Raw genomic sequence first — 10,005 nt, 5'->3', positions numbered from 1 at the left:
CTGCTGGTTCCTCCACCGGATGTGTGGCAGGCAAGCAGCGGGGAGAGGCTCTCCACGGAAACAGTTTCACAGTCAGTTAAGTTTTACATGCGGTGTCACAAGACGGACTTCCTCCTAGAGAAAGGGACTAAAACGTAAACCGAGGTTTAGCTGTTAGTAGCTAATGTCATGGCAACAGGGATGCGGAAGTACTGCCAGCTAACTGACGTCGCCTCAGTCAACGGTCGTCCTGCGGAAATAAACTAACGGTTGATCTTTTTTTTTAAGAAACATATTCAACAAAAGCTCAGGTGAGTAAAAGAGCAAAGTTTAACGATTACTGTGACCTTTTGTTTGTTTCTGCTTTGGTCACAGCAGATTCCAGCAAGCTAACTCGAAGCTAACGTTTAGCGTATGAAAAGAAGGTGGTGTTATGAACGATTTGGACCCCCTGTGATTATCAGACCAGTCGACTAATACAGGAAATACAAGTTTAACACATTTTACCTAACATCCTGTAAGTAAAAACCGCCGGTTGATTGACATAACGGCAATAAACATTTATTTACATTTAATAAACATTATTTTACTAAACATTATTATTATTATTATTTTACTAAACATTATTTTACTAAACATTTATTTATCATTTAATAAACATTATTTTACTAAACATTATTACTATTTTAATAAACATTTATTTATATTTAATAAACATTATTATTATTATTATTTTAATAAACATTATTTTAATAAACATTTATTTACATTTAATAAACATTATTTTACTAAACATTATTATTATTTTACTAAACATTATTTTACTAAACATTTATTTACATTTAATAAACATTATTTTACTAAACATTATTTTAATAAACATTATTTTACTAAACATTATTACTATTTTAATAAACATTTATTTACATTTAATAAACATTATTTTACTAAACAAATTATTATTATTTTACTAAACATTTATTTACATTTAATAAACATTATTTTACTAAACATTTTTATTATTTTACTAAACATTATTTTAATAAACATTATTTTAATAAACATTATTATTATTATTTTACTAAACATTATTTACATTGCCTCTCTTCTCTGCTGTTTACATTACTTGCTGCTATTTATCATATCAAGTCACTTTAATCATCACTTGTCACTTTATCTTGTCTTTCTCCGCTAATACTGTCTCAATTCCATGCATAGTTAACTTCATTAATTTTGTACTTGTATATACCCCCATTTTTTTTTATTTATCTTACCTATTCTGTTTAATGTGTATTTTGAGCTTACTTGTCTGTGCTGCTACAACGCCCGAAGTTCCCCTCTGAGGATCAATAAAGTATTATCCTATCCTAAATTGGGATACAAGACTTGAACCATTAAGTATATTGACCTGAGTATACTTCACTGTAATTATAGATTTGTAATTAAACTCAAATTGGTCTTACAGCTCCATTACAAAGTGTCCTCCATGCTCAATTTAATGACCCACAACTGCTCATATGTGTAGCAGCACTAGCCCAATTTATGGCTTTTTTTAAAGAACTTAATGTAGCAACCAAGTTCGGAAATTGGTCTGGTAGCTTGAGAGGTGCCAGTCCACTTCCTGAGTACTGACGAGGTGCCCTTGAGCAAGGCACCGAACCCCAAAAACTGCTCTGGAGCGCTCGCTGTGGGCAGCCCCCCCTCACTCTGAGTCCTCTCCATTAGTGCATGTCCATAGGATCCTGTTTGTGCATGTTTGTGTATTTCAGCCTATGTTTGTGTAGCATGTTCATTAAAACAGAGTGTAAAAACGAATTTCCCCTCGATAAATGATTGTTGTAAATACTTTCCTTAATTTTTCTAATCAGACAAAATGGAGTTGCTGTGTTTCCGCTTACCAAGCCACGGGGACACGACCCTGAAGCACATGAATTCACTGAGGTCCCGTCAGCAATTCTGTGATGTCACCATAGTGACCGGCAACAACCAGACGTTCAGGGGTCATAAGGTGGTGCTTGCTGCCTGCTCGCCTTTCTTGAGGGACCAGTTTCTCCTCAACCCTTCATCCAAGCTTCAGGTAGGCAGATATGGTCAAAACACAATGTCAACGCTGTCATAGCGTCTGTCTGCTGTAAAAAATATATATATATCACTTTTCCCCCCAGGTGTCGATGCTGTACAGCTCCACAGTGATGTGTGATCTACTTCAGTCTTGTTACACTGGCATCCTGCAGTTTAACCCTGAGGAGATTGTCAACTACCTGACCGCTGCCAGCTACCTACAGATGGAGCACATTGTGGAGCGCTGCCGTGGAGCACTGAAGAAGTATGTGCAGCTGAAAAACCCCCACCCACCAAAGGTTAGTAATCCAAAACTTCTGTGTGTTTGTGCCAATTCATCCGCAGCTCATGTAAATACTTCAGACTTTTATTTAGGAGCTGGGATAAAGTTATTTCCCAAATTTCCACATACCCACCATGTCCATATTCTAAGCATTTTCACAGTTTTCACTGATACATCTATTTATCTTTTTCTTCCGATTCTTCCGTCAGATGACCTCGGAGGAAAGCCTGTCTCAACCAGTGATTGTTAGTGGGAGCGTTCATTCTTTCCCACCTGCGTCTCCTCCCACGAGCCGACCCTCCCCCGTGGAGCCGCACAGTCCTGTGCTGCGCTCAGGGGAAGAGAAAAATGTGTCAACTCAGGGTGGCAGTCAGAGCCACAATAACAGCCCCATGCTGGATGAGCCTTGTATTAAGGTTTGTGTAAATGAAGACCATGGAACCTTTTTTTTTAATCTACATTGAAAGCTGTGTGATCTAAGTGATTTCCCAGTATGCAGTCATACAGTGTGATAGAAGAGGGAACAAATGTGCCTGCTGGTCTCAACAGCCTCGATGCCATGACCTCAGATAAGGACACGCTTTTATCCTGGCTACTGTTTGGACAAACAGATGGTAGAAAGAGCTCTATTTCAGTCCTTTGTTCCTGAAGGACTTTGATATCGATTCATAAATACTCCCTGTAGGGGATCAGTGTTAAAAGAGGGCTGAACAGAGGACAGTGTGAGATGATTAAAAGGTGTAAAGAGGACAGAAACCACACTGCAGAGGCTTCTACAGGCTGTAAAGAGAAATCAAAAGGGTCAATTTTTATGTTTGTTTTGAAGGATCAAAGTGGGGCAGAATCACAAAGATATGTTCAGTGTTGACGACTGTAGGCACAAACAAGGGAGGGGACGAGTCTGTGGCGGTGGTGGGATCCACTTCAAGTGTGTCCGGGCCTGTGATCTGCGAGCACTGCGGCATGACGTTCCCCTCCCCTCACTCCCTGGCTCTCCACTCGCGCTCCACCCACCTGCTGTACGCCTGCCCCTGCTTCGCTGTTTTTCTGTTTAATATCAAACGAGGTTTACTGTTTTCACAGTAGATAGATGACGACATTGTATCGAAGTTCACTGCCAATTTTTCACTCTTTTTTTAAAGATATTTCATAGACCTGATCTGATCAGTTTCCATTTCTGTTCCAGGTTAGTGGATCAGACGAGGAGGAAGAGGCGAGACAGGAGGACTACGATGTGTTCAGAGTGTACATCTCTGAAGAGGAGCAGCTGAACAGAGACAGAGAAGAGGAGAGAGGAGCTCCCTCTGATGGAGCTCAGGATGTGTGTTACCCAGAGACGGACGGCGTCTTGATCGGAGGGGAGGGAGGAGAATTTGACTCGACTCCAACAGAAGATGATGTCGGTATCGGGGGGCTTTCAGTCGAGGGGCTCCGTGCTTTTAAGCGCAGGCTGCCAGACCCTTCTATTGGCCGGGGAAGAGGGAAAAGCAGGGGGCGGGGTTTTAAGAGGAGGAGGTGGATGTCATCACTGGAGAAAAGGGCTCCTGGTCTGGATCAGCACCAGGAGTTGTGGTATCTGGCAGCTGCAGGGATGGGGGGTAGTTTAGGGCTGGACTACAGCCTGGACGGGCTTAAAAAAGAAGGTTATGTATCAGTTGAACTCCCACAGTTAGACTTCGGAATCGGTGATAATCAAGGAGAGAAGCTGTCAGCAATGTGTGCCAACAGTTTGAGCCAGTATGCCCTGGAAGAGTCTAACTGTGGTGCTGGGGAGGGGGGTTCAGTGTTAACGACTGTAGGCACAAACGAGGGAGGGGACGAGTCTGTGGCGGTGGTGGGATCCACTTCAAGTGTGTCCGGGCCTGTGATCTGCGAGCACTGCGGCATGACGTTCCCCTCCCCTCACTCCCTGGCTCTCCACTCGCGCTCCACCCACCTGCTGTACGCCTGCCCCTGCTGCGGCAAACACTTCCACCACGCCGCCAACCTCACCCGACACATGGCCGTGCACAGGGGCGGCGGCAAAACCCACCAGTGCCCCCTGTGCTACAAGACGTTCACCCAGAAATCCACACTGATCGACCACATGAACCTCCACAGCGGCGAGCGGCCGCACCGCTGCGCGTACTGCCACGCCCGCTTCGCCCACAAGCCAGCTCTACGGCGCCACCTGAAGGAGCAGCACGGGAAGAACACGGGGCAGAACTCGCTACACGAGCAGGAGGAGAGGGAGAGAGCGAGGGGAGTCTCTGGAGCAGTACGAGAGGAAGAGCAGGAATGTCTGGTTACTCGACAGGTGCCTTAGAGGAAAGTAGGATCATCCCAAACTCCACCCTGAAACTCTGAACCCTCACAGACTGTGACAGTGTTTGAGTCCATGAGGGCTCAAGATGCTATAAAAAATGGTAATGACAAACTGTGGTGACTATATGTCGCCTGGAAACAAGATGCACCATTCTGTAAGGATAAAACCCACCTCCAGTTTGTATTTCTTTCATTGAAGTGTATCCTGTATCTAAAAGTCAGAAACACCATAAATATTAAACTAAAAACATAAACATGGACTAATCAATCAATCAATATATGTAGAGCACTAAATGATAACAAGTGTTCTCTCGAGACGCTTTACAAAAGAGCATATGTGATAATATGCAGGAAGGATTTCTCCTCTCGTTCCTGTTCTCCACACTTCCTTGCCGCTCGGAGGTCGGAGCAGGACGTGGATGAGGACGGCGATGGTTGTGGGGACGACACAGTCCGATGGCGGTGGCTGGGCGTCGGGCCTTTTGAAATCTGACCACAAGAATAAAAGCATTTTTACACAACTTGTGAGGGATTTGGGTAAAAATGACTTGGGGCGGTACGGTCCTAAACTCATTCTGACTCAGCAGAAAATCACAGGTGTTACTTGTGACATGGTTGATGGCTCTGTTGTATTCAGCACAATACAAGGAGACTGAAGCAGCTAAATGGAATTCAGCCCTCATCGTCTTGATTCTTCATCCCTGTGCTTCTCACACTGTGACGACGTCTTCATTGAGACCTGTTGGTTTCTGTTGTGTCCTTAAATCATTTGATTTTGAGTTCTGACTGTCAACTGTAATCTTACACTTGAATATATATTTAACATGTTGAGTAAGATAACTGAAGAAAAGTCATGTCAATAAAAACATCATTGGAAGTCCCTCCTGTAAAATGTGTGAAATCTTCAACCAGCTTCGTTGGACCTGTTGTGCATGTTGTTTTTAGAAGTCATGGATTACTGTTCGGGAACTTAATGGGGGGAATCTAAAATGTTCTTAACTCCTCTCTGCTTTATCTCATCCAGCGACTTTCTTTGTCTTGTTTGGAAAGGTTTTATGGAAAACACACAGGAAGTAGTAAGAACGTTTGGACACTTGTTTATTGAAGTTTTTAATTCTGTTTAATGAGCAGAGCTGCCACAGCATCACAGAATATAATGCAAACAGCCGTATGATCTAAGAGATAAAGGATAGTTCTGCATTCATCCTGTAACACAAAAAGATTGCTACTAACAATATGAAAAGATATATGCAAAAACAGAAGAAAAAAAAATCTCATTTGAGGAAATCTTCACTGTACACGACTTGATTCCTCTTGTCTCTGTAGGAGCCTTTCGTGCTGTTCTGCACAGCTGTAACACAAAGCAGACATTCAGAAGGTTAGTCCTCGCTGTACACACGCACACACACACACACACACAGTAAGAGCGCTGCGTTTATACCGAGTGAGGCCCAGACAGATTTGCCCGTGGCGGCGTCCAGCATGGGCTGCTTCCTGGCGATGCTGACTTTGATGTGAATGTCTCCCACCGTGCTCCCGTTCAGCTGAGAGATGAAACACAGCAAGGAGGGTTAAAAGTGCTGCTCTGTATAAACACGACACATTGAGACACACCTAAAACTTAATGCGGTTTTCAAGTCAAATATGAAAAAATACTTAATTAATTTGGAAAATGTCCGTTAAAAGTTCTACATTTAGCATGAAAATACCTTCAAGACCAAAAACAAACCTATGAATTTAATGGATTTCTAACTTTCTGCCCTGATGACCATGGCTTACGATGATGTGATAACTAATTTAATACCAGGTTGTCGAAATCAGTCTGCTGATGTAGGAAAGTATGTATTTAAAATGATAATTAAAATACATTAAATTATGGAAAAAATTATAGTAAATATTAAAAGAAATAATGTAAGCATATTAATAAAAATAAAAGCAGAGAAGTTGAATAAACGAAGGTAAGTCTGACCTACTTAATTTTATTATCAGGTCAATTAGACTCTCCTGAAACACCTGAGGAAACTATCTGCTGACTGAAAACATGATGCAGTGGGAAAGTTCTCTTACCTAAAAGTGACCTTTAGGTAAGAGTTTCTTTTTTTTTTTTTAACTCAAGAGTTTTATTATTTATCTGGCCATTTATGATACCTACACCCTCTCTCAATAACATATCTGCTCTAGAAATAAAAGTGTACTCAGATTTGTGTGGGTTTAGGACTCCAACTACTGTCCTAAACCAGTCAGATTTCTTACAATTTAAAAATGAATATGGGAAATGTTTAAAATCTAAACCTTTCTTGGACAGCTCTTTGTTCTGCTGCACTCATTTTCTCTCTTTTCTATTTATTCTCTTATATTAGGTAGATACAAACCTCAGCCACAGCCATGTCTGCAGACTCCATCTTCTCAAAAGTGATGAATGCACAACTAGTGGAACAAAACCAAAAATCACAATTTAACTGAAACAGGAGAAAGCAGTCTAATATGTGAACACAGTTAGAATGCATTTATAAGAGTAGGTAGAGATGTTGGCAGTGTGCACATTGAGTTGTTAAATGGTTCCATACTTGCGTGGGTTGTCCATGGAGAGGTCTATGATGTTTCCATGTTGAGAGAAAGCAGAGCGGAGGCTCTCCTCAGTGAGCCCGGAGCCGTAAACATAAACTGTGTTCCCCTTCCTCACACCTCTTCGCTCGGGGTAGGAATCTGACCCTGCAAGGGAAAACATTGGAAACGGCATTTTAGTTAGCCAGCCTGCTATTTGAAAACCCCAAACACATCTACTTTACAGCATGGCTCTGAAGCACAAAAGATACTACAGGAATAAAATAAGTGCATAGCCTTCTTTTAGAACAACACAGATTTGTTTTCTTACGTCTGAAGGGTCCGTCTCTCTCTCTTTCCCGATCCCTTTCACGGTCTCGATCCCTCTCTCTGCTTCGGTCTCTGTCTCTTTCTCGGTCCCTTTCCCGCTCTCGGTCCCTTCCCCTCTCTCTCTCTCTCTCCCTGTCCCGGTCTCTCTCTCTCTCCCTCTCCCTCTCTCTCTCTCTGTCCCGCTCTTTATCCACTTCAGGTTCTCGCTCTCGCTCTCGCTCTCTGTCCATCTCGCGGCTGGGTGGCAGACCACCACTTCCGCTGCCCCCGCTCCCTCCGTCGTCGTCATCTCGATAACGATCGCTCGAGCTGACGAAGCTGTAAGGTCATACGGGGATAATTCAGACACATTAATTCACAGCTTATTAAACATGTTGGTTGTGCTTATTCATCGTGGTGTGGAGACATTACCTCTCATACAGAGATTTCCTTTGGGCTCTCTTCCCAGACTAGGAGAAGCACAAATACAATTCCATCAAAAAAACATTTCCTATTTTCAATTCAAACCCTTATAAAGACTTTTTCAAACTTTAACATTTTTAAACAAAACTTCAATCTGTAAATGTGCATAAAAATATAAGATGTGTATTTATAAAAAGTTAATAAACAACTACAACATGAATGTGAACAACAGAAATCAGTCAATACAGAAAGACATGAACATGTAATAGACTTCAATCTCTGATGAATTGATGCTTTAGAAAAGAAAATATAACTGTGTTTCTTTATGTTTTGTATCCACTTTACCTCAGGTTGTTCTTCGTCTATAGAGACACTTCTTTGGAACGGTAAGAAAGCCGGCACCGAGCCTTTCTCGGGGTCCTGCGGCAAATTAAAAAACAGCATTTAAACAAATCAAGTCAAACAAAACAAGTCAACAAATGATTGTCAGGAGAATATCTCACCTTGAGTTTTATCTCCAGCATTCGAGAGCGTTTAAAGCCAGAGTTTTTGTTCTCTGATTTGATGGCACTGATGGCTCCCGACTTGATCAGCATCTTCGCCTGCTCTGTAGCTGTTGCCGTGTCAACAACAGGCTGGTCGGACAAAGCTTTAAGAAAGGTGAGTTTAAAGTTAATATGATGATGAGGAATTAACCGTATACATAGAAGGGGAGTTATATGCACTTACTGCGCTTCAAGCCACTCTGGTTTGTCTGGTTGGTTGAACTCTGCTTCTTCAAAGCCAGCAGCGCCTTTTTCTGAAAAAGATTGAAATCATTTTTGTTTTTTGTGAAATACAGAGAAGATCAAACAGAATGGGACTTCATGTCACAACAACGCATTTAACAGATTAATGTTAATACCATTATTCATCCGCATGTTATGGTCACTCACTTATCATCATCATGCATGTGTTGCTATCCTCCTCACCTCAATCTATGCACACTGCTTTAATGTAAATACTGTAAAAATGAACCCATCTTTTACATAATCACATAATTCATCATCTTTGTTTTCAGCATCGTTTGCACAACTCATCACGGCACTTTTGTCTCATGCAGGCTCGTACATATTAGTGTTTGTTCATTTGTCTGTTTAGAATAGAATAGAATAGAATAGAATAGAATAGAATAGAATAGAATAGAATAGAATGACTTTATTGATCCCAAACTGGGAAATTGTGGCGTTACAGCAGCAGGTTGTCCAAACTCACAATATGAGTAAAAAACACAATATTAGCAAATTTAAACACAATATAATATTAAATACGAAGTAAATAAGCACTAAAAATATCAAAACTAAGAATGAGAATATATCCAACCAGGATTTAACTTAGCATTACTAGTCTTAAATATGAAAGATTAAATGTAAATGTGCAAAAACAGAGTAGTGAATGGACAGTATTGACAGAAGTTAAAGTGCATGAGTGTAGACATATTATCAGCAGAAACTATACAATATAACAGTGAGTAGACAGACAAATGAAGTGAACATGAGTGTAGGGATAATTTGTAAATGTAACATGTGCAGAACAGATTACAGTATGACAGATATTATCATGATGACAGGTGAGCTGTTGTTCAGAGTTATGGACTTCAGTAAGAAAGATTTCCTGTATCAATATCTGATGTTACACTTTTGAACATTGACAGCCCAGTCAATCAAATGTCTTGTATGTGTGAGTAAACGAGGGGATGATGAAGGCAGCCAGCTGTCAATCATTTACCTTTTTCTTTAATTTCGCATATTTCTTTTGTAAAGCTTCTTCCTCCTCCGTCAGAGAACTCGGAAACACCACCATGACAGAAACACCTGAAACACACATTAATCCATCAATTCATCAATAAATATCAAGCTAAACATCACAGAAAAAAAGATAAATGATCTGGTTTACTGTTAAACCCCCGTGTGCCTCAGGTAGCCTCGATCAGGTAGCCTCGATCAGGTCGCCTCGATCAGGTCGCCTCGGTCAGGTCGCCTCGGTCAGGTCGCCTCGGTCAGCTAAGAGTCGCTTTCCTGAAACCAAAACAATATTTAATTCACTCTCAGAGCTTAAATATG

At 41.2% G+C, this 10,005-nt stretch overlaps 2 protein-coding genes across 2 annotated transcripts; one reads left to right on the top strand and one right to left on the bottom strand.

Moving 5' to 3' along the window:
- Positions 1-13: 13 nt before the first annotated feature.
- Positions 14-5,507, top strand: LOC110002456 (zinc finger and BTB domain-containing protein 12). Its single transcript, XM_020658057.3, has 5 exons — positions 14-290; positions 1,848-2,056; positions 2,145-2,339; positions 2,533-2,739; positions 3,510-5,507. Exons 2-5 carry the CDS (start codon positions 1,853-1,855, stop codon positions 4,626-4,628), a joined length of 1,725 nt encoding a protein of 574 aa, XP_020513713.2. The 5' UTR covers positions 14-290; positions 1,848-1,852; the 3' UTR covers positions 4,629-5,507.
- Positions 5,508-5,708: 201 nt separating this feature from the next.
- On the bottom strand, positions 5,709-9,979 carry nelfe (negative elongation factor complex member E). The gene is made up of 11 exons (XM_020658055.3): positions 9,839-9,979; positions 9,671-9,756; positions 8,633-8,702; positions 8,407-8,552; positions 8,249-8,323; positions 7,913-7,950; positions 7,503-7,819; positions 7,195-7,339; positions 7,000-7,054; positions 6,069-6,171; positions 5,709-5,978 (listed from the first exon to the last, which is right to left on the bottom strand). Exons 2-11 carry the CDS (start codon positions 9,743-9,745, stop codon positions 5,902-5,904), a joined length of 1,101 nt encoding a protein of 366 aa, XP_020513711.2. The 5' UTR covers positions 9,746-9,756; positions 9,839-9,979; the 3' UTR covers positions 5,709-5,901.
- Positions 9,980-10,005: the final 26 nt, after the last annotated feature.

Source organism: Labrus bergylta, chromosome 19 (genome assembly GCF_963930695.1).
Source record: "Labrus bergylta chromosome 19, fLabBer1.1, whole genome shotgun sequence".
NCBI lineage: Eukaryota > Metazoa > Chordata > Actinopteri > Labriformes > Labridae > Labrus > Labrus bergylta.
The sequence above is the reverse complement of the archived record's forward strand: the minus strand, read 5'-3'. Positions and strand labels throughout refer to the sequence as shown.